The sequence below is a fragment of the Trachurus trachurus genome (genome assembly GCF_905171665.1).
Source record: "Trachurus trachurus genome assembly, chromosome: 17".
Lineage (NCBI taxonomy): Eukaryota > Metazoa > Chordata > Actinopteri > Carangiformes > Carangidae > Trachurus > Trachurus trachurus.
The window spans coordinates 28969802-28996450 of record NC_139900.1 but is presented as its reverse complement, the minus strand read 5'-3'; the positions used below and the strand labels follow the sequence as shown (position 1 = coordinate 28996450).

Sequence of the window (26649 nt, the reverse complement as noted above, 5' to 3'; positions counted from 1 at the left end):
AGAGAGCAGCCAAAGAATTCCTGCTACAGCTGATTCGGTCGCCATCTTTGTCGCGAACATAAACAACATCAAGTGAGTCGCGTTGGCACTCGACTGCGCCGCTTGTTATTGTGGCACAAAACGACGACAGCTTCGAGCAGCTTTGGGTCTTTCACACCGAGGATGGCAGCCGCTGTGGTCGCGTGAGCCGCCGTGTCAGTCGGTAAGAAAGCGTCGGTGTGGAGCGGCGGGGTCGTCAGCTGACGGTTAAAAGGGGGCTGCTGTGTGCGCGAGCATGATGCCATGACAACGGTGCGGCTGTCATTTAGCGTACAGTGCAGCTGCTCGGCGAATTCAGACGATGTTCGCCCTCTTTTATATCAAACAGCAGGGTCTGAGCTGCTGTTTAAAAAGCATGCACCGAGAGCAGTAACGCAGCTCACATGTCATGAACATGAACATGAACATGCATTAACCAGGCCGTGTTGGTGTGTCCTCACCGCGCTCACAGCAGCTCGCTCTCCGCGGCGACCCCTGCTCTGAATGTCTGCTCTGTGTTCGCAGAGATGGGGATCCTGTGCGGGTTGCCTCACCGGGAGGGAGCGGAGGAGGTTTAAAGAGGGGGGCGGGTGGGGAGGGCAGCAGCAGAGGGGGCCTTGCTGCTCGTCAGCCCTGGAGAGATGGACCAAGAGTACGAGAGACGGCTGCTCAGGCAAATCAACCACCAGAACCTGCCGACAGAGGCCCGCCTGTCTAAGGTAGGAGGCAGAGCAAGCAGCCATGTGTGTGAATGCTGCTGCTGCTGCTGCTGCTGCATGTAAAACACCTCATAGAAGTGCATGTAACAGCTGCATAGTGTGGTGTGAGTAGAAGTGCTGGAAAGCATTGCTCCTGGCCACCTCTTAGTGGTATTTTTATTGCCTCACTGTCTCTCTTTGATCCCCCACAGTGTGTAAGTGCCACCTGCAGTCCTGTCAGTGTGAAGTCAGGAGACCGCTTCATCCCCACCCGAGCTGGAAGCAACTGGAGCATCAACTTCCACTACGCCAATGTGAGTAGTTTTTTTTGGGGGGGGGGGGTTGACTGGTCACTTTGTTTCAGAACAGATGTAGCTCAGTAAGAAGTGTTTTTGCAGTCATGGTTAAAGTGGCTCTCCTTGTTCCTACAGGAGAACTGTCGCTCTCCAAATCAGAACCATAAAGCAAAGGATGCCAGCTCAGATTCAAGCAAAGGTCAGAAATCATCTGTGGATGCATTGGTGTGAAGTTGATAAGTTCCTCAGGCATTGTATCACTTGTAATGTTCCTACTTTTTATTATCGTATTGTACATCATCAGAAGACCAAAGAAAATTGCTCCTATGCGGAAAAACTGCTTGGCAATAAACCTGAATCTTCTGCTCTTTCTTCTTCTTCTAAATCTGGATCATATCCCTCCACCTCCTCTGTGTACATCACTACTTCCACTCCCCTACCTGCAGACACTGTGGCATATGCCGCCCTGTTGAGGAATGAGTTGCTGGGAGCCGGGATAGAGACGGTGCCAGACCCTCACACAGACGACAGGCGGCACACGGTCCTCTCTCAGGACTCTCGCAGCCTTTTTAGGGTTGGTGCCAACTCCAACCTCATTTGTCTCTAAATGTGTTCAGAAACACCACTGAAAAATAATATGATTGTGAGATACAAAGACGAATAACATCTAATATGCAAAATGTTACTTCTTACTCAACAACACATAATATGTTATTCTCTAACAACGGGGGTTCATATGATCTGTGGAATAATATGTAAAATCCATAAATGTATTTGTGTAAATGTGTGCATCTTAGCTTGACATGATGAGTAGAAATTGTTTTTAATAATTTTCACTAATTAAGACATGGTAAGAAAATGTGTGTAATCTACCTTTAATTGTGATAAATCATTATTGAACAAGTTAGAAAGGAAACTGCAGCTTCCCAGTGTGATTATGTTTTGTGTTTCCATCCTCTGCAGTACACTGTCCACACTAAGAGAGTGCCTTTCGATAGCGATAATGAAGTCTCCCCCTACTCCCTTTCTCCACTTAGTAACAAGAGGTAAGGCTCACGTCATTCACTGCAGACTGAGCTGAATCGGTGCTTTACGGTCTGACCTTGGTTCGTAAACTGTTGTTTCTCCTGATACGCCTGCAGTCACAAGCTGCTCCGTTCCCCTCGTAAACCAGCCCGGAAGATCTCCAAGATCCCCTTCAAAGTGCTGGATGCTCCGGAGCTGCAGGATGACTTCTACCTCAACCTGGTAGACTGGTCAGCGGGCAACCTGCTCAGTGTCGGCCTGGGAGCCTGCGTCTACCTGTGGAGTGCCTGCACCAGCCAGGTGAGAAGAGCTCAGGAAGAAATTAACTTAGACTTTTATTGTGAAATTTCTCCTCAGCTGGCAAGTGGCAAGGAATGAAATGTGTGACTGTCTTTTAACAGGTGACCAGGTTATGTGACCTTTCAGTGGATGGAGATTCGGTTACATCAGTTTGTTGGAACGAGAGGGTGAGCTGCCGGAACTGAATCCACTTCTAATTTGTGTTTTTGTGCACAAAATCAAATTGGAAATATAGAAACAAGTATATAATTTGATTGCTCTGGTCCCATCAGGGAAGTCTGGTCGCCGTAGGAACTCACAAAGGTTACGTTCAGATCTGGGATGCAGCTGGAGGGAGGAAGCTGACGAGCCTGGAGGGTCACTCAGCCCGCGTAGGTCAGTTCAAGCCACAGTCGAGTTCATCGCACACTGCTGGTGTGTTTTTTGAGTCTATGAAAGGCAAAGATGGAGAGTATCTTAAGAATTTACCACTGAGCTAAGTCATGTGTCGTACAGCAGGAGCAATACCAGATAGCAAAAGTGAAACATGAGACTCTCCCCTCTTCTCCGTTGTGCCCAAGGTGCCCTAGCGTGGAATGGAGAGCAGCTGTCGTCTGGAAGTCGGGACAGAGTGATCCTCCAGCGGGACGTCAGAACTCCCCCTTCTGCTGAGAGGAGGCTGCAAGGTCACAGGCAAGAAGTGTGTGGCCTCAAATGGTCTCCAGACCACCAGCACCTGGCATCTGGGGGCAACGACAACAAGGTGGGAGAATTTAAAGGTCAACTTTAACTTTTTTAGGCAGTAAATCAACTGATGCTCATTTGTGCTAGTTTGGCGGCTAACGCGTTAGCTCGCCGGCTGCGCTAGCCCCGTTCGTCCCGAGCCACAGTCCAGGTGAGCCTCTGCAGCATCGGACCCACGGCTCACCGCCACAGCAACGGGAGCTTTGAAGGCTACACCACAACAACAATGAGGGCCGTCAGCACGAGATGAACGGGTCCTAGCGTTAGCCGCCGAGCCAGGCTAGCACTAGCCGCCGAGGCGCGCTATCAGGGCAAGCGGAGATTCGTGTGCTGAGGGCGGCGGCCTTCATTGTTGTTGCCGGTGTAGCCGTTGCTGTGGCGGTCAGCTGTGGGACGGACGCTGCAGAGGCTCACCTGGACTGGGATCTTAGACTATGTTCAAAAAGCACCACATTTAAATAAATACATGTTTTATTATGAACCGATCAGTCTGCATCACATGGTTTTATCAATAAATTTCTAACACTTTTATTATATTTTGAAACAAAACTCCAATTTCACTTTACAGGGACTTTAAATAAGCAATGAGAGTAAAACGATATTCAAGTTTCAAACTCTCTCTCTCTCACTCTGTCTCCCTCTGGCCAGTTGTTGGTGTGGAACAGCTCCAGCCTGCTCCCCGTGCAGCAGTACAGCGACCACCTGGCGGCGGTGAAGGCCATCGCCTGGTCCCCGCACCAACACGGGCTGCTGGCGTCAGGGGGCGGCACCGCCGACCGCTGCCTGCGCTTCTGGAACACACTGACAGGTCAGGCGCTGCAGAGCACCGACACTGGCTCGCAGGTCTGCAACCTGGCCTGGTCCAAACACGCCAACGAACTGGTGAGGGAGCGCACACATGACTCAGTCCTTGCAGTTTATGTTTGCAGATATTCACCAACTCCCAGACAATATCTCTCTTCGATTAGTAAATGTGAACTTGTTAGTGCAATATGGGATTGTTCAATTGGCAGGAGATAGAATATGTGGTTGTCATATTTATTTTAATGCTATTTATTTTAGCTCCTTTTTTATGCTCCTTCCTTTATAGCATTTCTATGCTACTTTGTTGCACGGGCTGGTAGGGAATTTCAATTTGTTGTACATGTTACAATGACAATAAATATATTCTATTCTATTCTATTATTATATTAACAAGTAACAACACAGTAATCAATAAAATTACTGTAACAGTTTACAGAAAAATATTGTCTTCCTTAATCAATTTATGGATTTAAAGCAGAAGTAAGCGATTCGGTCGTTTTGGGTAATGCTGCGTTCCAGGCAGGCTTTTGAAACCGTAAAGTACAGCTTCAAGTCACAACTTACGACTTTGTAGCGTTCCAGGCAACCCACTCGTGTTTTTCCGACCTGTTTTACCGGTGAAAGTCACTATAACGTCCACTCGTAACTTCCGACCCGTGAACTCGTACCAGATCGAACTGGTACAACTTCACAGGTCGGAAAAACACGAGTTACGGGCTGCCTTGAACGCACCATAACAGTCCTCGTCCCTACGTCACCACATTCACGGCGTCCCTTGGCTGCACACACAGCCCTGCATGCTGTTCTCTCTCCTCATTGGATAAAAACTGTAGGATACGAGAAATGTTTTCTCCTCGGCTCAGAGCAGAGCAGAGTGACTGGGAGACCCGTGTTTCGGTCCAAACACTCTATGTAAGTGATTGCTGTCGGAAGATATAACTATTTAAGACTTATATTAACACAAATATATCACTTACTTCTGCTTTAATTATCTAAAAATGTCGAATAAAAATGGTAACAACCAGACACCCTGTATGTTTATGTTGCTAATATAATGCTGGACTGTGAGACGATGTGAAATATTATCAGAAAACAAACAATACTCTGACCGTAGATATGTCAAGACAGTTTCTAGCAAATAAGAAATATTTTTTTTAGCATTTTGTCTGAAATTCAGGAACATATGTATATTTTGGCCAGTTGGTAAAGACTTAGTTTACTTATGTCCTTATGTACGATTGTGTATAATCCTGTATAGTACAATAACAGTCTGCTGTTTGTGAAGTATTTGTTGGCACAGTATCAAACAGGTGCTGGCTCAGCTGTGGGGGAGCCCAATTGCTTATGTTTACGTTCATAATTGTTAATTTAATAGTTATTTCTTTGTTTCCAGGTGAGCACTCATGGCTACTCTCAGAACCAGATCCTGGTGTGGAAGTATCCGTCACTAACACAGGTGGCCAAGTTGACTGGACACTCCTACAGAGTTCTCTATCTGGTGAGAGGACATATGCATGTTTAGTGTTGATGATCCAGCACAAGCAGCTCAGTGCCACTGACATGTGTCTGAAATACACAGAATGCATTTATCCTGTGGTGGCAGAGGAAGGAGTTAAGATTTGGCTTAGGTACAAGTCTTACATTTAAAATCCAGTTGAAATAAAATAAAAGTGCACAGGTATAAAAATGTACTTAAGTATATTTTAAGTAAAAGTACATTGTGCACCTACATTTTATCACTGGATTTATTTCTGTTTCAGTGATGTCCAGTTTTTCCTCAGCAGTTTCCAGTATCTATCTCCAACCAACCCCCGCCCCCACCCCCCTTCACCAGTTCTTGTCTTCGTCCTCAGGCCGTGTCACCAGATGGGGAGGCCATCGTTACAGGAGCAGGAGATGAAACACTACGTTTCTGGAACGTCTTCAGTAAGACACGCTGCACCAAGGTACAGTACTTTTGTCATTTTACAGTGTACACAGGTCTGATGCTTTCACTGTTTGAAGTTACTAAATTATTTCTGGAGAGTAGATGAGGGTATTTGAAGTTTATTAAATTCCCAACTCCCTGTAAATGCTGGGGCCCTTTATTTTTTATTGATAACAAAGCCAAGTCATTTAAAATACCTTTGAAATTAATATTCACCTGAGTGATGAAGGCAACTGTGGATTCAAGTGTAATTTGACACAAAAATGTCTTTGTTTTCCTCAGGAATCAAAGTCAGTGTTGAACCTCTTCACAAGAATACGATAGTGAGCGTCCCCTGTCAGGACGGGTTCAGGAGCCTACAAAGCTGTGGTTGAAGTGCACAGTCGCGTGGCCACGCCCACAGACTCTCATCTCAACACCATCCTCAACATACACCAGTCCACTTTTTCTACAACTTCAAAACAACTGCCATCCCTCACAGTGACGACACTGATTAAAAAAGAAAAAAGAAAGAAGCAGTCTATTGTCTGGACATGTTGTCTGCTGAAAATAAGTTGGTTTTGTTTTCTTTTTCTGTTGTGGAAGTTATGACATTGTTTTACTCTATATTAGTAGAAGTATACATCTACAAGAGTTCTAAGCTATATAATGTAACAACGTCACATTTTTAAAAGGCTCTCATTTGTAACGGAGAAGAAGGAGAGGAAGCCTGGTTCGGGTGGGGAGGGTTTCTATATTTTGATAATGTGTGAATATGATCTACAGCAGTATACAAATACAAGAGAAGAAAAAACAATAAATACATGAACACTCACAGTTGCTCATGCAGCTGCAAAGAGATCTGTTTATTGGTGTTTTGTCAGATGTCAAAAATGTTTTGGATCTGTGTATAGAGATAAGAAATCAGCACTGAGACACTTTTTCTTTCATTTTATCCTGCTTTGGAACTGACAATGATATTTTATTAAAAACACATTGCACAGAGGCTGATCTATCTTCCACTAACACTCCACTTTTTTGCTTTTGTGCCGTCCAGTTATTATGATTTTTGATAGTTCAGTGTCACCTACAGTATTTGGCACCATTTGTCAGATTGTTGTTTTGTTTTGTTTCTCATTTGACTTTATTTTGACCTTTTCTCAGTGACCTACTGAGGAAGGAAAAGTCAGAAGCAACACTAGCAGCTCAGGCTAGTAATCCGAGTATCCAGAGCCCTGCAGGCCCCGACACAGCAGAGAAAACTCCTTCACAATCTCCTTAACGCGACGCTTGTTGGTTTGCTCCCTGGAAGAAAGAAAACCCATATGAAAATATTCAACAGATTAATAGTTTGAACTTTGAACAGTGAATGAGTCTTACGATGGGGTGGATCATTTTATTTTTGGTGGGATTATAATAAACTAATCCTCTAGTTCAGCCTGTAGTTCATCTTAAGGACGATTCTCATTTCCTGTGTGTACACGCACAGCACTGTCCAGTAATGTGGAGGGCTTACACATGGTAGCAAAGTGTACTTAAAATGGCACAGCCTTTTTTGCCACAAAAACTGATAGCACTCCTTAAAAAGTCTGAAGTCAGGCCCATAGTAAAGTTCATAGTGAACCGTTAGCTAGTAACACATCCATTAGCTCCAATTTAGACCGTGTTGTGTTTCTGGACACCTGATGAATGTGCCAGAATTCACTCTCTATATTCACCAGCCAACTTATTTAAATATGTTTGCCTTCTGTTTGGTGATGGAGGCTTCACATTGGACCACACAGAAAACCAAAACAATAAATTAAAAGATGCTAAAATATAACGTAGCACCTGAGGGAAGCTGCAAAGTTAGGCAATATAGTGTTAGTGTCATTGTTGTTTTAACATACAAGCGTTGTGTGAAATAATTTGATCGAGCAGCTTTACAGCAGATGATCATTTGCCTCTACCAACAGATTACCGGTAGTTGTTACCTGAGAAGCTGCTGGCTGAAGGTGAGTTTCTGCTCTGTGGAGACGTGGGCCGAGGGGAATCCTGGGGTCTGTAGTGTTTCTTTCAGCCACTGGGACAACAGAGCCGGACAGTGTCTGTTCAGACTCAGCAGCACCTCAGAGAAATTCTCTGCAAGGCTGCGAGGGGAGCCGCCTCCAACCGCCTGGAGACCAGGAGAGAAATATGAAACATGCAGCATGCTGCCACTGGAGGACAGCTTCAGATGAGAGGAACGAATGAATTCATTTAGTCTGAACTACAAGACAATGGTTTAAAGAAAGAGGGGGTAGGTCTGCTTCAGCGCTCCATCTAGTTTTACATGTCAAGTCCTGTGTCCAAAGCCTGGCTCACCTGGAGGATGGTCTCTGTCAGGAGCTTTCCATCGTTCTGCAGCACTTCACCAAGTGACGGTATGTCTTTACAGCGAGGCAACAGCTCTGTCTGCCGTGGCCAGGGCAGAAATAACAGCAACATACAGTATCAGCTGACTTTGATTCTGACTGGATTTACACATCACATACTGTACAGTAATGGGTCAAATGAAACATCACACTCCTCTGACTCCACTTACAAAGAACAGACTGGCAGCTTTTACTGTTGGCGTCTCCGGGAACTTGAGTGATAGAATCCCTGGGGGAAAAACAGGATACAATTTATTTGTCTTAAATTGTTTGCTGCAGGTAATGAGTCACACAAGTGGGGCTGACTGGAGGGAATCTGAGATCACAAAAAAAAACAAAGCCAGCTCAGAGAAAACTTGAGCTTGTCTACTGTATGGTAACAAGAAAAATTACATGGTTTCTCATAACAGAATATGGCCTGTTTTAAAAAATGTCAGCTCTGTTACTCTGAAAGAAGCAATGGTCAAATAAAAAATGTAAGAAACCATCGTTTTCCTTGTACGGCCCCAAATCATTTACAGTTTTGGTCATTACCTAAAAAAAACACACACTTGAATCACTATGCACATATGAATGTAGCTGATCTACCTGATGATTAAACTACTTGTTTAATCACAAGTAGTTCAGCACAGTAAGACATAACCTATTAAAATCAAGGAGAGTGAGCAGGGTGTCATGATACTCACCACAGTAAAACAGAGCTTTTATGTCAAGCTTCTCAGACTGGTACAAATCGGGTTTCCTCTTCAGGATCTGAGGGTCGAGAACCCACAGGTAATGTCGTTAGGAAAAGATTTCATCTGATGCAGATGTGCACAAACAGAAGAGTGCGTTCGACCAACCTGAGCGTGAAGGTGCATAAATGACTCTGCAATATCAGGATGATCCCGCGGACCTGAGGCATAAAATGTAAGATGAGCCTGATGAAGCAGTGGCTGAGCAGAAATAGAGATTTCATTGTATTACCTTGTTGAAATATAGTGAGAGTAGCAGAAGTCAACACTTCAGTGAGGCCCTTGATGTTGGAGATGTGATGTTCATCTCCGGCGAATATGTGAACCATCTAAAAACAATAAGAGAGAGAGGGTGACATGGAGAGAGCCTTTGTTACAGTTGGTGGGAGCCTTTTGATTCTGGCCGTGATCGGCGGGGGCGTACCTGCCGTGCCAGGTCCAGAGCAGAGGCTTGTGGGAAGGCGCTATAGATCTGCCCCAGCATCTGGCTCAGCTCAGCCACCATGGGCCCGAAATCATGTAGGAGGGTTCGAACTGATTTATCAAATACCCCACACACTGCCTGCAGGGGGCAATTGGAGAGCTGTGAGTGAGTATGAGTCAGTATGAACACACACACACACACACACACACACACACACACACACACACACACATACAAATAAATCATACATGCACAGGCACACACAACATCACACATACATATTTATGGCAGCACTAAACAACCCTCCTACCTCTACTACATCTGAGTCATCTAGCCACTTGCTGAGGATGGTCTGGATCAACGTGAACACTTGTTGTAGCACAACCACAACCTAAAAACATTACATAAAACAATGAAGTACAAATATATATCATATATGAAATAGAGATTTTTAGAAACTTGACATAAGTATATTTTGGTTCATTCCAGTAAATTTGAACATTTTCAGTGAAACCAATCCACCCTGAAGCATGATAGTCAACCGCCTGTATAATGGAGCTGTTGGTGTGATACATGATAGTGGAGCTGGTTCCACACATACAGTTTTTCTGAAGGTTTTGTTCTGTTGACCTGGACTTACTGGGTTTTGTGCGCTCTGTGAAGGTGTGAGCCTGGGACTGGCTGCTGCCTCGAAGCCGTCTGCCTGCCTGTTGATGTCCAGAGTGGTGAAGAGACTGGACAACAACCCCAGGATGTGGACGATGGACTGTTTATTAGTGGGATCGGGCTGTAGAGGGAGACAAAGAGTCCGGGTTTGATATGAAGTCTTGTTAATGACAGTGACAACTGAAGGCGAGACCCTGTCAGATGACAGACTTTTCAGAGGATGAGCGCTGATCTCCTGTCTGTCTGGATAACAGAATCACTCAGCTCATTAAAACATATTTTATCTGCACTCTCACAGCTGGGCACGGCTTCATGTTGACCTACAGTGGATTTTGTGAGAACACATTACAATACCAGAAGCTGTACTGTTCACTATTGTGTACTTAAACTCATATATTTCACAGTTTGGAATATTCAAACATATAACAAACAGTAAATCGGTATTTTGTGTGTCTAAAGACTCATTTGGACTCAAAGATGAACAATGTTTTGTGGGAAAAGGTCAAAGTTGTGGTTACCTCATATTCTTGTGAACACAATATGTCAGGAACAATCTAATTATGATACAATTCAACTTAAATGTCAGTGAAGACAAAATTAAGCGATAAAATTTGACATACAAAGGTCAAAGGTCAAAGGTCAACTTAGGTCAACGTAAAAACCTTTATTAGAAAAAGAAGATTGCGACCTTGTTCCTGCAGCTTGGCTGGTTGGCAGAGGCATACAACTGCAAAACAATTATTCTAGTGTCTATGTATTCATATACTGTTGTATATCGAGTTATAAATATTTAATGTGAAGAAAAACACTGAAAAAATGTAAACCAATAGAGGAACAGTAGACTTTGCCATACAGTAGTTACGTTTGAATATGTTTCACATTTAAATTGAGCACTTAAACAATAAAAAAAAAACATACATATAGACATTATAAAATTACAAGGCATTGGCATCTCATTTAGTATTTATTTCAGCATTAGACCTGTGTGAGTTTCTTTTGTACCTCATGTTGGGCCAGTGTGTCCAGCCGCTGGACGTGAGGGCTGATGAGAGAGTGGAGTCTGCCCAGGATCTGGTCGACAGGTAAGGCAGACAGCAGGAAACCCAGAGCCTGCATCAGCCACATGCACTGGCTGCTCTGCACACAGACACACACAGACACATACAGTACACCTCACACATGACGTCCTCGCAGAGAAGGTCGGCGCCTCCGTGTTTACAGAGCGAGATGGAGCTTCAACCAGCGTTGAAGGCTGTTTACTCACCTTGTGGATTTCTTTCACCAGTACATCCTGCAGACAAAACACACGGCAAAGTGTCAACATGTGCATCCCACGGCGGTCACAAATACATGCAGCAGCTTTAAGGATAAACACGATGAGTTGTTGTGTGATCACGTGTCTGACCTGCGACACAGTCAGGATGTCCTGAGCGTAGGGGCCCAGGTCCTGTCTGCACTCCCTGCAGATCCTCTTCAGAGTGGACACACTGGACACAGACAGCTCTGCCTTCACCAGGCCCTGGAGCACCATGGGTAATATGCCCCCCAGCATCACCGGGTGGTCGGCCAGCCACTCAGCCAGGGATCCTGAGCAACAAGGGAAATACAGTGGGGCATGTCTCATGGGAACTGAATGTACAGCAAATGGCAAATATATCAAAACTATTTTTCTCTGTTTTCTTTTTTCTTTGGGAAATATGGGGAGAATAAGGATGTGGGTGTAGCCAGGGAAAAAATCCCAGCATTAAAATAGTTTGCAATGTTCCTTTAAAACCGAAACCAGGTTATAGATTGTGTGAAAAGTAGTTCCCTCAACATGAGGTAAATCAGACTAACTTGTGTGTTTTGGTGTTTTGGTATTTGCCCTGCTACTATTGGTCAGTGAGTAGAGACGTCAGGTTTTCTCTGTGGGGATTGGCCAAGGGGCGGGACCAGAGAGTTTGGGGGAAAAAAGGAAAAGAGAGGAGGGAGAATTGAGGTGTGCTCCGAAGCATGGCCGCTGTGTGTTTTTCTTCCTCGCCATAGCGATTAGCCTGCAGCTAAGTTCGCTAATGTAGAGTGTATGTGATGAGTGTAATCTTACTCTTACGTTAAGTAAAGGGTTAATTGATGTACACTGTGTTGAAAGACTGTGAGTTACGGAGCTACGGAGTTAACGAGCCACTCTCCAGACGGCTACAGGATAGCACACATGCTAATGTTGTGCTAGTGCTTCATGGACAGACTGTGGCTCTCGGACAGAGTCAAGGACAGTGCGCCGTGTGATGGGACCAACTCGGGTGAGCTGTGGTGGTTGAGGGAGACCTGCCGTGTCTTTCCTCCAACGTAAGCGGACGTCGTCGCGGCAACGCTAACTGTGCGTTCACACCGAAAGCGATTAAATCGCCTGTAGTCGCCCTGGCCGCTTCTATCGCGTCGCTTGCCAGCTCTAGCAGGCCCTTGCACCAAGCGACCAAAGGGGCGGGACTTTCAAGCTGTGCTGCAGATGTGTCCATTCAGGCTCTCTCAATTTCTCCGGCTGTGAGAATCCCAGTCCGCTATTGGCTGTCGCCGCGGTCGCGCCGCTGCTCATTTGCATAAAGTTCAATCTCTCCCAACTTTCATCGCTCGCGTCGCGTCGCTCCCATCGCGTCGCTCGCGTCGCTCCCGCCGCCGGTCGCTCCTCATCGCTCCTCGTCGCCACTGTACATTGAAAATGAATGGCAGCTGGTCGCCGCGGTCGCTCCGGTCGCTTTTGGTGTGAACGCCTAGTAAGGTTAACGAGCGGCTTCAGTGAGTCTCGGACGAGGCCGGGACTTTTCCTGTATCAGCGGCCGCAGGTACAGAGACTGAGAGACTGGTTCAGCGTGGGTGAGTGAGCACGGTATCGGACACAGTGTCGCCAGCGTTCAACAACACCTCACAACTCATCCACAAACAGGTCTGCAACGGGGGGTTTGTTATTTTCTTTGCCGGCTGTTGTATTATTATTTTTCTGTGGGCCCACACTAATTTTGAAACGTAATATTCCGTGTTTCAGAGATTCAGGTTTGAGTAACTGATTGATATTTTCCTTTTGAACGAGGTTTACAAGTTTACAAGAAGGGTTGAGAGATTCTGTGCAATTAACAGTGATAATATTGCCTTGGTGAATTTTAAAGGGCACTTGCCTGGTTTTTCGTTTTATTTAAACTTCTGAGATTAAAGGTCAACTATTTGATTTTCCTGAAATACTTTAAAGCAGAAGTAAGTGGTCCGGTCGTTTTCGCTAATGCTGCGTTCCAGGCAGGCTTTTGAAATCGTAAATTACAGCTTCAAGTCACAACTTACGACTTTGTAGCGTTCCAGGCAACCCACTCGTGTTTTTCCGACCTGTTTTACCGGTGAAAGTCAATAACGGCCACTCGTAACTTCCGACCGGTGAACTCGTACCAGATCGAACTGGTACGACTTCACGGTCGGAAAAATACGAGTTTCCTTGAACGCACCATAACAGTCCTCGTCCCTACGTCGCCACATTCACGCGTTCCTTGGCTGCACACACAGCCCTGCATGCCGTTCTCTCTCCTCATTGGATAAAAACTGTAGGATACGATAAATGTTTTCTCCTCGGCTCAGAGCAGAGCAGAGTGACTGACAGACCCGTGTTTCAGACCAAACACTCTATGTAAAGTGATTGCTGTCGGAAGATATAACTATTTAAGACTTATATTAACACAAATATATCACTTACTTCTGCTTTAAATTGGGTTATTGACACTCTGAAAGCAAGGGAGTAACATTTGTGTTTACCAATTAGCTTTATTCTACTATTACGTAAATATTTTGATTGTGTGAATAAATAATTCATTTATTTTAATTCATGATTCATCTTGTGTCAAGTTAATAAATAGTGATTAAAAGGTAATAAATAGTGTGTAACAAAGCTTTAGGTGGTTTAAAACCAGAGGTGTAAAGAGTAAAAACACTAAACTCCTGTGTCATTTTCAGTTCATGTTATCTGAGGAGTTTGTCAGGTAAGCTGGGTTACAGGTCATAATAAATAAAGCAACCCTATAGTTAATAGCATCAGACATAACAAAGTTAAAGAACCCTTAGTGCTGTATCTTAAAGCCAGGATACTTAGAAAGCGCTACATGGGCATAAAAAGGGATGGGAAATAAAAAGACAAATAAAAAAACATATTCATAATAAAAAACTACATATGTACCTATGGTGTACATGACTGTGTCGGCCAGCATGACGTTGCTGATGTTGATTCTGGGAATCAGGCCAATAAGACCAGGGATGACGTCGGAGTAGTTCACGTCTATGGTCTCAGCTATGGACTGGAAGCCGAACAACAGAGCCTCTGTGTCCTTCAGAAGGAGAAGACCAGGAGAGGAGGGTGAAACACAATCTGAAGGCAGAAGTATGATGAAAGGAAACGCTGGGTTCAGGGCCGTTGCTAGGAATTCTGGGCCCCCTTAAAGAATACCAAAGTGGGCCCCACCCCCTAACTTTTCCAGTTTTTTTTCTTAGACTACGTATGTATTATCATTTATTATTTAGCCTACTTTGTTTTGATGCTAATGCAGCATTAGGCCTACACTGCAAAAACTCAAGTGTCTTACCAAGAATATTTGTCTTATTTCTGGTCAAAATGTAATTTCTAGTCAAAACAAATATCATTATACTTAAAATAAGACATATCATATTAAAAGTAGCTTGTTTTTAGACACTTTTTACTCCTTTCAAGCATATTTTCACTTGGAATAAGTAGAAAAAATCTGATAATGGAACAAGTTTTTCTTCCTTATTACAAGCACAAAAACATGTTTTCACTGGCAGATTGAAAATGATCTAAAAACAAGTTAATTTTTAGGTTATGAGTCTTATTTTAAGTGGAAAGAGTTTTGACTAGAAATTAGACATTTGGACAAGAAATAAGACAAAAATTCTTGGAAAGATGTTGAGTTTTTACAGTGTACTATGAGTATTAGTCAGGGTCTTTTGCAGAATAAATCAGTCATACAAAGATTAGACTACTGGGATTTTTTATGGGCCCCACAGGGCGCTGGGCCCCTAGAATTATCATCACCTTTCTCCCCTATACAACGGCCCTGGCTGGGTTGTTAGTTACATTACCTGCCATACTGCTGACTGCTGAGGGTCCATCAGGTGTCTGCCCAGCCTGTCGTAGAGATTACTGAGCAGCTCTGCACCCAACATCTCATACACATACATCAGAGTGTCAGAGATGTCCACCCTAGAAAGAAAAGCAGCCAAGGAAAACACAATCAAAGACACAAACCAAAGCTCAATCTAGTTAGGGCAAGTTAGCAGAAATGTGTTGACAACTGTCATGAAGTTTAATGTCTGTCTTCCCTGTGAGGAAGGGCTATAGTCCAGTTTTAGGACTCTTCAAGCAGCTTCCTGTCTTACCTATAGATCCTGAACTGCTCCTTGTCATCAGAGGACCAGGAGGTGTACTCCTCCTGTGAGGGATAGTGGGATTTGTGCAGGAGCACATCCACCAGTTGGAAGTAAATCGGCCTGTAAATCTGCAGGTAAACCGCCTGTTTCTCCTCCTCAAACGACAAGATGTCATCCTGAACACGCAGGAAATAGTCAGAATGAGAAGAAGCTGGAAAAAACTGGAAGAAAACGAAGCAACAAAACTACAGAAACGGCAGAGTTGAGCGTCCACACCTGCAGCGTGTACCAGAAGGTGAGTGTGAGGGAGCTGGTGGTCTCGCTGACCGGGTAATGACCAGGGAAACCAGTACAGTACAGGATCATGTTGACCAGAGCCAGGTACTCCTGCCACTGATCCACTTGTTCCAACAAAACCCTGTCATACACAAACACAATGATCCAGATTAAGAAATAAAAGCCACGTACTGACACCAAGAAGGCTGAGGTTGTGAGTGTGTGTGTGCATCTGTGTGTGTGTGTACCTGGAGTGTGTTTCTCCCATAGCAACAGCGATACGGCAGATACCGTGAGAGGTTTCCATGTCTCCATCCTGAGCCGCCGTCTTCAGCTGGTCATGGAGACCCAGCACCAGAGGCAGCAGCTTGACCAGAGCGCTGATGTACCTGCAACACACACCTGGAGATCAGCTGTGACCTTGTGACAGTACTTGCTGACCCAATCTCTGTAGTTTACTTTTATAGAAGTGGATACAATTTTTTTTCTTTCGGGGGGGGTGGTCTGAACATATTTGTTTGCTCTGTTTTCGTTTTGTTCCTTATGTTTGTTTGTTTGTTTGCTTTGGTTTCTGTTTTTTGCCATGTTCATTTTTGCTATGTCTACAAACCAAGCAATTGATACCTTCAAGTCACACCTCTACAAAACTGCCTACTCCCTTTAATCCTAATAGTTCATCCATCCGTTTAGCCACCTGTATTTGTATGTTCTGTATGTTTATTACTTGTACATTTATTTAGCTATTTGCATATTTTGCTACTGTACTGTTCTAATGTTTTCTGTTATCTATGTGTAAGGCGACCTTGAGTGCTTTGAAAGGCGCCAACAAATAAAATGTATTATCATTGTTATTATTATTATTAATCTGATGCTGAAAGACAATAAAAAAATTGATCACAAAACTGATCTTGTGACCTTATGATCCAGTATGTCTCTCACCTCTGGCAGTCAGGCTGTGAGACAGCATTGACTATGGTCTCCACGGCCGTGTCAAACAGCTCCGGGTTGGACAGCGTGCCAAAACAGTCCTGAACCAGTTCATGACTCTCCCCTAACGGCACATCCAGTCCCACCCAGCTGGACAGGCAGCGCAGCACCCTCTCCTTCACCTGGTTGGACGAGTCCTGGCTCTGAAGCAGCTGACGCAGCAGGGGACACACCACCGCCCACTCCCCGGCCAGAGCCTCTCTCAGCTGGGATCGGCGAGCCTGTGCCAGCCGGCCGCTCTGGAACTCCTCTGGGAGCACGGTGAGGAGCTCCAGCAGCGCCAGGCAGTGGGCCTGGGGGTCCTGAGAGGCCTCTGCACCGGAGCCGCCTTCAGAGTCAGGTTTCTGTGGCTGAAACGCCCTCACCATGTCGGCCACCGGCTGAGACCAAGCCTGGGGAATCAGGTTAAGAGCCATAGAAGCCAGGGCCACACACAGACGTGTCAGCACCATTTTGGGCCCTGAGGAGAAGTGCAAGATGTGGGAGAGGAGCTGCATCCTGAGGCTCTGGTGCTGGTCGGCAGGGAGGTCGCTCCAGTGACGGGAGATCTTGGTGTGGAGGGTGCTGGCGCCAAAAAACTGAACCTCTGGGAGCTGCAAAACGACAAATTTGCACTATGAAGCTGCTGCTTTGCAAAAGATATGAATTCCACTCTGTGGGGATCTAGTGTTCTTCAGCACTAAGAGGTAAATGTTAGTTTGAAGCTGAGCAGCAGAGATTGTAGCGTGAATGCACATACAACAACAGACCTTGTCGGGACTGAGCAGGGCCCAGCAGAACTGCCAGGCCTGTGCAGAGCCCTGGGCCTGGCTCAGCCACTTCTGGGCCAAATTCTTCTTCTCCATGTCTGGATCAAAGTATAACTGGTAGAGCGCCTGGAGGAAGAGAGACAAGCAAATGGTCTGAGAGCTCCAACACAAAGTGTGGTAGTGGGACATAAGGAATAGACACTGGTCAATATGGATAAGCAGCATAAGAGGAGATGAATCAGAACTTTCATATATCCTGTGTTTGGACTGAGGGGGCGTGGCCAGCACAGTGAGTACATAAACACATAGGCTACAGTATCTGACTTGTGTTCACTTTTAAAGTTGTTTGCTATATGTTCAACAAGTATGAATATTCATGCACACTAGATGACCAATTGTCTGAATAGAGTCTTAAAAAATGTGTTGTCATGGCAACTAATCCAAAGCACATGGTGTTAGTTATTATTAGGACAGCATATGCTTATAGCTGGTATCATGTTACAAAAGGTCCAGTTTGTCTAATCTCCTTATGTGAAACTACAATGAACAAACCTACAGTTTTGTTTGCGTGTGTGTGTGTGTGTGTGTGTGTGTGTGTGTGTGTGTGTGTGTGTTGTTATTACTCCAGTTACTGCTTCGAATAAGAGCAGTCTACAGCAGATGATGCTGCAGCTCTTTTCTTTCTGCACAAACACATGCATTTACAGCAGCAGTGAGTGGTGTTTTTGATCTGTTCAGATTCAGCAAACAGTCATTCAGTGGACTGGCTGGATATTGATAAGTAAACTCACCGACTCCACATTCTCCACCGTTAACTCCAACTCCTCCAGCGGGCTGTCTCCTCCCGGATGGGCTGGAGGCTCCATCTCTCCCGCTTCCTCCTCCGGAGATCCTTTAGAAATAAAAGCCCGATCGGTTAAGAAATGGGTGATTAGAGCAAAGCAGTCCCCGTCCTCTGAAGTGGGTCCACGCAGGCTGACAGAGGACGCAGCGGGTCATTCAGCTGTCCACACACACTCACACACACTATACACATGTGGGCAGTGCGCTCGGGCGTGACGACACACTGACCTCTGTGGAGACTGGAAAAGTTGTTGACCAGCAGACACTCACACCTGTTCACCCCTCAACCACAACCTACACAAACACCAGTTAAAACTTGGCCACAGCTTCCTAGTGTGTGTCTGTGTGTGTATGTGTATGTGTATGTGTGTGTGTGTGTATGTGTGTGTGCCTGTGCGCGTGCGCGTGTGTGTGTGTTGGGGTCTACAACGCTCCACAACAGGCGCCTCTGACGCACTGACAGCTGATTGGCCACAGCGAGCGACTGCACGCGGATGCGTTTCAGAGCGACAGATGCGGAGATGAGCGTCCGCGAGCGGAAAAACACACAAGTGGAAGGAGGCGCGTGAGGGGGAGACCGGCCACATCTTCGTCTTCTTTTTTTTCTTTCGCTCTCTAAAAAACAGTTGCGCGTGCCCCTTTGCTGCTCCCACCACCGCCCGCGTGCAGCAGCGGCCCCACCCCTGCTCCTGTTTCTGCCCGACTCCCTCAGGATATTTTTAGCACCGATGATGATGATGATGATGATGATGTGCTCTGTCAAATCACGTAACGGAAAGCAGCTCAGAGCTGAAGAGAGCCGCCGCGCACAGCCACTTCGTCAGTGATCTGCAGGGCCAGGGCCGCGGAGGAGATGAAACTAGAAATTAATCTGGCGTTTGTGGTGTTGGTGGTCCTTACCGGCTCAACGCTGACTAACGGTAAGGTGTCACACCCGGTGTGTGTGTGTGTGTGTGTGTGTGTGTGTGTGTGTGTGTGTGTGTGTGTGTGTGTGTGTGTGTGTGTGTGTGTGTGTGTGTGTGTGTGTGTTTGTGTTTGTACGTCTGCTGACGTGAGCTGGGCTCGTTATTGGTTCATCACATGATGCTCTAATTGTTCTTATAAAAAAGTTACCCTATGTTTGGCTAATTTATCAGCTTTTTATCAACCAGATGCTGATCAACAAGGTGACCACTTCTGTCTCAGAACTCAATATTTATGTGTCCATCACCCTCTTTGGGAAAAAAAATCATTTCACTTTAAATTTATTCAGAATTTAAATGAGTTAATTTCCATTAACAAAGTAATCTAATGCTTAACCACCACAAAACTGGAAAAATGACTTAGAGTTTGAAACTGAAATTGCTGTCAGAAGACTGCAATTACCTGATGACAGAAAACTATGTTATAATTATTCTAATGAGTCAGACAAAATTAGAAGACACAATCCAGGCACAAATCTCAGTTTTTCATTGTGAGATTTGCTGGTTATTCATTTCTTTTATGATATAAAGCTTTCAAAGGAACAATTAGTCAGTTGACTGCAAAATAATGAATTGGAAACCTATTTGTTAATCGATTAATCTTTTTCAAATTGAATTCCAGATTCTCACATGTATCCAAATATTCCAAGTTAAGTTATTCCACAGTGACAGTAGACTGAATAAAGTTGGGTTTTTACATTAAAATAAATGAGGCATTGTACTGAGATACAATTTGATAGACAAAACAACCAGTGCATTTATTTCTATCCCTTCAATGGTTCGTGCTTTGTGTTATAGGTCAGAGCAGTGCTTTGCCCCCTGTCCTGACCCCACTTGCCCTCCCTCATCATGCTGGCTCCTCAGCATCTCCTGACCTGACGGAGGATCCTGGGGACAAGGTCACAAAGGGGGCACAGAGTCCTGCCGGCACGGATGGAACCACAACTGGAACCGCAGCTTTTACCAAGAGCGAGTTCACGGTGACAAAGGCAGCATCTGAAACCCACTTGTTGAGCACGAGCTCTGCAGCGACAGCATCCCCACACACGGATGTACCCGTCGTCATGACAGCTCACACTGGTGCCACCACTTCTTCAGGTAACCCTCAGACAAACCTGCATGCACGTGTCTCTTCAGAAGCCTGGGCCTGCATGGGACCCAGTTATCGACACAGAAATGATGTTAGTCATCTTTTCATCCATAAGTCTGAAACTCTGCAGCTATAATTTTCCAGTCCATTCTGTTGACTCTGCCCACACATGCTAAAAGCAGCCTGTTTGCAAACACAAACTCATTCCTCAGACTCAGCTCCATTGGCAGCAGCATTTCAGGAGCGTAGACCCCCCCTGACCCCCACATGCCAGAGATTGAGAAGGTGTGTCGTAACCGCTTTTAAGAGATTTCCTTTTATAGATCAGTTAAATATAACCCACTCAGCTGATGCCATGTTGACTCTTTGACCAGTCCAGCACAGAAATAACAAACAATACGACACAACACCATCCAGATCACACCTTTGGCCCCTCTTTAGCCATCAGCGTCACCTCGCTGGACTCTCTAAGCTAAAAGCTGCACCACCTAATTCTAATGCAGAATGTGTTGTGTTGTTTGTTTTTCACTCATGTCCAGTATCACTCAGTTTAACCTGTGTTGTGCTGTCATCTGAGCACCTATTGGTTAATATCACAACTAGCAATCATTTTCTCAACTTAACGTTAAATCCTTGTTTCCAAGAAATGTCAAATAATAGCGAAAAATATCTGCTCCTGCTTTCTCAAAGTTGACATTATCAGATCATTTTGATCAACAAACAGTAAAAAAACAAACAAAAAAAATGTATGTATACAAATGTAAACAGATTAATTATACAGAGGCCTAATCTGTCTTTGTAACAGGTTGTAAACATGTTTATCTCTGCTGTAAAGTTGGGCATTTCAACATAGGAGACTATGGGGACTAAGTCAAGTCAAGTCAAGTCAAGTCACTGTTTATTTATAGAGCACATTTAAAACAACCTCAGTTGACCAAAGTGCTGTACAATTGCAAAAGCACAACACAGTTAATCACAAACACTACAACAAACAACAAATAATTAAAAACAACACAAGGGATAGTAGTCACTTTAAAACAAATCTAGATTAAAAAGAAAGAATAAAAGAGAGAGAGAGGGAAAGAAAGAGAGAGAACCAAGATTGCTTGCTTAGCTGGGAGTGAACGCCAAGGAGAAAAGATACGTTTTTAAAAGTGTTTTAAAATGTTCAACAGACTGTGCAGCTCTAACATGGAGAGGTAGGCTGTTCCACAGCTTAGGAGCCGCGACTGAGAAGGCTCTGTCTCCACGAGTGGAGAGTCTGGACCTGGGTACTGCCAGGAGCAGCTGGTTAGATGACCTAAGTGCCCTAGCAGTGGTGTGCAACTGTAAAAGCTCCGATAAATAAGGTGGTGCTAGACCATTCATACATTTAAAAGCAATTAATAAAATTTTAAGCCACTGAAGACTAGATAGTTAACCACATTACAGGGTGCCTCTCCACAACGTCACTCTTTAGCAGAGTTGCACAGCAGTGTAATCACAATCTCTTGTGGGTTGACTCTACCTCTAGTTTCGTCTGGATTCTGTGTGTAAAATGGTAACAGTAACTTTTGGGATGTGACTTTTTGTGTGGTACCTGCACAGTGCGTTTGTTGGGTCGTTTGGTTGCAGCTTAGGTGTAAGTTGGCAACATTTTGTGTAGCAGTGGCTACTGTGTGACCTCTTTTGTGTTGTGCTGTTGCAGTCCACTTTTCGGTTGAGTCACTTGTGTATGTTACTGTTTACTTAGTTGTGGCTTCGTTGGACCTCGTGTGCGTCTCTCCATAGATCAGTGGATCTTTGTGTGATGGAGTTGACTTGGCGAATTATAAGGTCTGTGTCCGTTGGTTAATGGCAGACTGCTTGGTGGCCATTTTGTGTCGTGGCAGTTCAATTTGTTCGGGTCTGTGTGTGTTGATAGACAGCAACTTGAGTGACCCTTTAGGTTGTGGCTGTGCTCGATTTTGTGTTTGGTCACCTGCAGTGTTTCGTAAGTTTACCTTCGTTTCGTAGTTTCCCTCATGGTGGTAGCCATTTAGTTATCTGGTGGGAGTGGCACCCACTTGTATGGCTACTGTTTGGCTGCTCACTCTTAAATCGAGTGGCAGTGTGTTGGTTGGCCTTCTTGTGTATTTTGATCTTGTTGGATCCACTTTGACCTTTTCGTTTGTCCTGACCGCAGTCCCAGGGTTTATTTTTGATAAATGTGTTTATTTGAGTTGAGTCCAGGTTCGGTAGTCCTTTTTTTTAGAAATGTCAATGAATAGACAGTATGATATTCTGTTTATTCATTGTCTTAAGGGGGGGGGGGTGTTATGGCCGATAGTGGTTCGGCCTTGTGTGTGTCTGTCTCTCTCCCTTCTCCTCCACAGCTCCGCCCAGGTCTCAATCAGCCAAACGAGGCTCACCTGGTCCACTGAGTTAAGAACCCTGCAGCTGACACCAGAGAGGGGGCGCAGTGCTGGGGACTGCTGGGCTTGCCTGCCTCCCATCGTGGCTTTCTGTTTTAGTTTGTAGTGTTTGGTTGTATCACTTCTATGTTTTTGTATTAAATCTCTTTTAGTTAAGTTAGTGCCTTTGTGTTTGGTTTGGGTCATTGTCTTGGGTCCGTTGTTATGCTCCTCTGGGCCAACAAAGTACTGGGGCGTAACAAGTAACAACAACAAGTAACTAAGTGGCCATTAGAGGAACTGTAGTTTTCAGCACTTCAATATTAGCTTCATTATTTGGCCACAAAGGTCACTGCAATGATGGAACCTGTTGTCAGAATAACCCACTACAACATTTTAAGTTGCAGCAGTGAGCAAAGTGAAGTGATGTGTGTGAAGTCACTGATTCTGCTTTAAACACACTTCCTTGGCACTAACATGTAGCTCAGGTTTACCATGACGACAGCTTTTATGTCAGTAGGAGTGAGCAGTAACAGTTATCTCTGGCTGTGTGTGTGTGTGTGTGTGTGCGTGTGTGTGTGTGTGTGTGTGTGTGTGTGTGTGTGTGTGTGTGTAGGTGTGTGTGTGTGTGTGTGTGTGTGTGTGTGTGTGTGTGTGTGTGTCTGTGTATATACAGTATGGTCTGTTTTGAACTGATACACCACTACCCTCACATCTCCACTTCAGCTGCTGCAGACGGCCTTTCATCCACACCAACTCCACTGAGCACCAGCGCTCCACTTCACGTCTCCACCACTGAGAACACAACGCTCCTGACCACAGATCCCAACGACACCGTCACCAACACCACCTTTTCATCTGAGCCGGCCCACACAGTGCAGGACGTGAGCTCCACCGCCCACGCTTCCACCACCCGGCTACAGTCTGAATCATCCACCGCAGGTCGTCCTTCAACCTCAGCTCCAGACCCTGCAGGGCCGACTCACCCAGAGGTCCCATCTGAGCTTAACGTTGGCGATGAAGGTGAGGTGATGGACAGGTGATATTTATGTGTTGAATGTGTATATTGTCTTTATCCATTTCTGTGTTGCCTAGACCTCAAAGGATCCCGATACCACTCCAGCTCCCCCCTAGACCCGCTACTGGCTGGTTTACTGTCCGTGTTCATCGTCACCACTGCTGTCGTCTTCGTCATCCTCTTCCTCAAGTTCCGCCAGCGGACGAACCACCCAGAGTTTCACCGGCTGCAGGATCTCCCCATGGTGAGACTTTCCTGTGCTCACAGCCATGTTGTCACCCTCCATGAGTTTAAAGCAGAAGTAAGCGTAATATTTGTGTTAATATAAGTCTTAAATAGTTCTATCTTCCGACAGCAATCACTTCTATAGAGTGTTTGGTCTGAAACACGGGTCTGTCAGTCACTCTGCTCTGCTGTAAGCCGAGGAGAAAACTTCCCTTGTATCCTACAACCTTTATCCAATGAGGAGAGAGAACGGCATAAAGGGCTGTGTGTGCAGCCAAGGGATTGCTAACTGCTAACTCCATCGGCTGACAGGAAATTAGCCCAAACTACCGGATCGCTTACTTCTGCTTTAAGTCATTTAAGGGGCATTCCACTACATTTTTCCCCATGAGAACAGCCCTGAGAAAACAGTATGCCGTATACTCTGGCTTTAAAATTAGGTGTCAAAAGTCAGATTATTACGTAACATCAAGTCTTTGTCACAAACAAGTAGTTGTTTACAAGACAAAAAGGATGTAATACACCCTCTGTATTCTGCTGTACTGTGGCAAGTGTAGGATGTCATGTTCTGGAGGTTTCCATGGACTAAAACCCTGATATCTCAGTCTCTGCAACCCCAGTTTTGACCTTGTGTCTCAAAATCTGTCTTTTATCACTTTTATGTCAGTACAACACATTACTGCTAAAATGTACCTGCATGCTCAATGAGCTGAAACATGAATATGAAAGAAAGTTGTGCGCATACCTTATCCACCCTCCCCCTTTGTCACCTGTAAAATGCGTCACTACTCATAAGTAGACAGACAGCACAACCTAGAGAGGAACTATTGAATCCTACAATTCAGTATGACAAGGCATTTTAAGATGTATTGTATTTAGTGCATACTGTACTCAAAGAGACCATTCGAGTAATTTGTATGGCACAGACATATTTATCAAATGTCACAAAATTACCTTTTTGGAGCTCAACATATGCCTCTCATTTGGAAGTATGACTTCATAAATTAGAGCTCAAAATCATTCTCAACAACTGTACTTGTCTAAAAGTTTCTACAATCTCCTGCAGGATGATTTGATGGAGGACACACCACTCTCCAGGTACACCTACTGATGCAACCGTCATTTCACCCAGTCAGAGGTAACAGAAGCAGAGCAGAGAACAAAGGAAAAGACCTGCTCACCTGGACGTGAGCAAAGCCTTTGCCTGACACAGCTGCATCTCTGCTCACGAGTTTCCCCTAGTGACTGTTTTGGGTCAGTGTTAAAAATGTTTTTCTGTCACTCTGTGAGAAGGACTCTTATAGAGTGTTTGATGTAAGAAGGTTTTTTTTTTTTTTTTTTTAAATCACCTCAGCTTTTTTCCACATTCCCTTTAAGGTTAAGGATATTTTCAGTCTGGTGGGAACCTGTTGTTTCCTTTGTATCTCTGACTGAACTGCTAATGTATGCACAGCACTTTAATGTGGCAAAAATGGTCACAGTGCCCTCTAGGGGACATATGAGGTAATGTGGATCAAGGTTGCATAAAGTCCTTCATGTAAAATAATACACAACCTCAGGTTACCCAGCGGGAAAATGAAGAGCTAGACAGAGATTGGGAGTTTGAGGACATTGAAAAGTTGCCCAAGTGATCAAATAGATTAGTGAATATAAATGATTATCCCTCAGGGGACCAAATGTGAGTGAAGTGCACTTTCAAACCAAGTTGCCAGGTTATGTCTTAAAGCTGAGGTCTTGCAGAAAATCTACTTGCAAATCAAAAGAAGTAATTCAAAAACCACATCTCTTTAAAAACAGAGCAGTTCTCTTCCAGAAGCCTGTCAGCATTCAACTGTTCAGATTAATTAACCGAGTCGCCCTAAACGATATGTGGCAAATAGTTATTGTTGCAGCTTTTAATGTGTAGTTTAAGGTGTCATGGAATTTACACCATTATAGTCTGATGCTGGTATATAAGAATTGACTTTGGTTATTCTGTTCTTAATGAATATTTAACCCACCAATGCACTCTGAGAAGACCCTGCTACACTAAAATAGTCACTTTAATGTGAGTCAGTTGAAAAGGTAAAACAAACTGCTGTTGTTAAATGTGTTCATATTTATAGAGGATGTATTTGTTTGCGCACAAAGCTTTTGTTCAGCGGCGGAGACGCTAAGAAGCAGCATCAGGGATGTTTTTTCTTGCCTGTATCTGTGTTAGTTGAGTATAATGCAAATGTGCTGGATTTATGGAGTTTTCACTTAGTGCTACTTTACTGGTGCCAACAGTGATGTATGATAATATGCTGTTAAAACGCAGACTGTAAGAACTAATTGATATAAAGATTTCCTGTTTGATAATAAAATAGAAACTACCAAAAAGCTCCAGGTTGCTTACAGGGGGGATTGTTTTATAATAATAGTTTGAGGGTGGGGTTTTAGGTTATTATGCTATGTCAATGTAACCTGTATTAAGGCAGGTTTCTTCTGTCAAATATGATGGATTTTAAGCTCTGCAGTTTGAATCTGTTCAGACAAGTGACATGGACTTTGAACGATTATTCAGCTAATAAAAAGAAAACCACTCCCTTAAATACACTCTATTGTTCCCAAGTCCACATGTTAAATCAATAATTCATTCAACACCCAGTAATAAAAAAAAAACAAGGTAATTAACAATGTGTGATATTTAATATCATTTTTCTCTATGAGAACCACAATCCAGAAAAATAATTACAATGAATTATGACATTTTGTTGTACTTGA

General features: G+C 44.4%; 3 protein-coding genes across 4 annotated transcripts; 2 read left to right on the top strand and 1 right to left on the bottom strand.

Annotated features, from left to right (window-relative positions):
- The first annotated feature begins 616 nt into the window (after nucleotides 1–616).
- On the top strand, nucleotides 617–6600 carry fzr1b (fizzy/cell division cycle 20 related 1b). The gene is made up of 13 exons (XM_083991863.1): nucleotides 617–737; nucleotides 929–1030; nucleotides 1148–1211; nucleotides 1459–1586; nucleotides 1976–2058; nucleotides 2155–2338; nucleotides 2440–2505; nucleotides 2611–2713; nucleotides 2899–3080; nucleotides 3710–3943; nucleotides 5259–5363; nucleotides 5719–5811; nucleotides 6075–6600. The coding sequence occupies exons 1-13, from the start codon at nucleotides 660–662 to the stop codon at nucleotides 6114–6116; spliced, it is 1464 nt and encodes a 487-aa protein (XP_083847989.1). The 5' UTR covers nucleotides 617–659; the 3' UTR covers nucleotides 6117–6600.
- A 288-nt stretch (nucleotides 6601–6888) lies between these two features.
- Nucleotides 6889–18654, bottom strand: LOC311000942 (importin-13-like). The gene is made up of 22 exons (XM_083991862.1): nucleotides 18466–18654; nucleotides 18186–18286; nucleotides 17395–17520; nucleotides 16598–17238; nucleotides 15907–16047; nucleotides 15659–15800; nucleotides 15392–15558; nucleotides 15095–15215; nucleotides 14178–14325; nucleotides 11394–11575; nucleotides 11253–11279; nucleotides 10991–11125; nucleotides 9963–10109; nucleotides 9633–9713; nucleotides 9323–9460; nucleotides 9131–9227; nucleotides 9007–9059; nucleotides 8851–8917; nucleotides 8335–8393; nucleotides 8115–8204; nucleotides 7745–7926; nucleotides 6889–7076 (listed from the first exon to the last, which is right to left on the bottom strand). The coding sequence occupies exons 2-22, from the start codon at nucleotides 18258–18260 to the stop codon at nucleotides 6983–6985; spliced, it is 2913 nt and encodes a 970-aa protein (XP_083847988.1). The 5' UTR covers nucleotides 18261–18286; nucleotides 18466–18654; the 3' UTR covers nucleotides 6889–6982.
- A 104-nt stretch (nucleotides 18655–18758) lies between these two features.
- Nucleotides 18759–26550, top strand: LOC311001125 (uncharacterized protein). 2 transcript variants are annotated; one of them, XM_083992102.1, is made up of 5 exons: nucleotides 18759–19157; nucleotides 19998–20297; nucleotides 23388–23684; nucleotides 23757–23980; nucleotides 24971–26550. In XM_083992102.1, exons 1-5 carry the CDS (start codon nucleotides 19091–19093, stop codon nucleotides 25013–25015), a joined length of 933 nt encoding a protein of 310 aa, XP_083848228.1. In that variant the 5' UTR covers nucleotides 18759–19090; the 3' UTR covers nucleotides 25016–26550. The 2 variants fall into 2 exon arrangements, with proteins under 2 accessions (XP_083848228.1, XP_083848229.1); XM_083992103.1 differs by having other exon boundaries at nucleotides 18765–19157; nucleotides 23757–23923.
- The last annotated feature ends 99 nt before the right edge of the window (nucleotides 26551–26649 follow it).

What these genes read in the sequence shown, in the direction of transcription:
- fzr1b (XM_083991863.1), top strand. Translation starts at nt 660, where the DNA reads ATGGACCAAGAGTACGAGAGACGGCTGCTCAGGCAAATCAACCACCAG. An exon ending in CAGCTCAGATTCAAGCAAAG is followed by an intron (nt 1,212 to 1,458) that starts GTCAGAAATCAT and finishes CCCTACCTGCAG; the next exon opens with ACACTGTGGCATATGCCGCC. An exon ending in CCAAACACGCCAACGAACTG is followed by an intron (nt 3,944 to 5,258) that starts GTGAGGGAGCGC and finishes CTTTGTTTCCAG; the next exon opens with GTGAGCACTCATGGCTACTC.
- LOC311000942 (XM_083991862.1), bottom strand. Translation starts at nt 18,260, where the DNA reads ATGGAGCCTCCAGCCCATCCGGGAGGAGACAGCCCGCTGGAGGAGTTG. An exon ending in CACAGTCATGTACACCATAG is followed by an intron (nt 11,576 to 14,177) that starts GTACATATGTAG and finishes CTTGTTGCTCAG; the next exon opens with GATCCCTGGCTGAGTGGCTG. An exon ending in CTCTGGACCTGGCACGGCAG is followed by an intron (nt 9,228 to 9,322) that starts GTACGCCCCCGC and finishes TATTGTTTTTAG; the next exon opens with ATGGTTCACATATTCGCCGG.
- LOC311001125 (XM_083992102.1), top strand. Translation starts at nt 19,091, where the DNA reads ATGAAACTAGAAATTAATCTGGCGTTTGTGGTGTTGGTGGTCCTTACC. An exon ending in CGGCTCAACGCTGACTAACG is followed by an intron (nt 19,158 to 19,997) that starts GTAAGGTGTCAC and finishes TTTGTGTTATAG; the next exon opens with GTCAGAGCAGTGCTTTGCCC. An exon ending in GCTTAACGTTGGCGATGAAG is followed by an intron (nt 23,685 to 23,756) that starts GTGAGGTGATGG and finishes TGTGTTGCCTAG; the next exon opens with ACCTCAAAGGATCCCGATAC.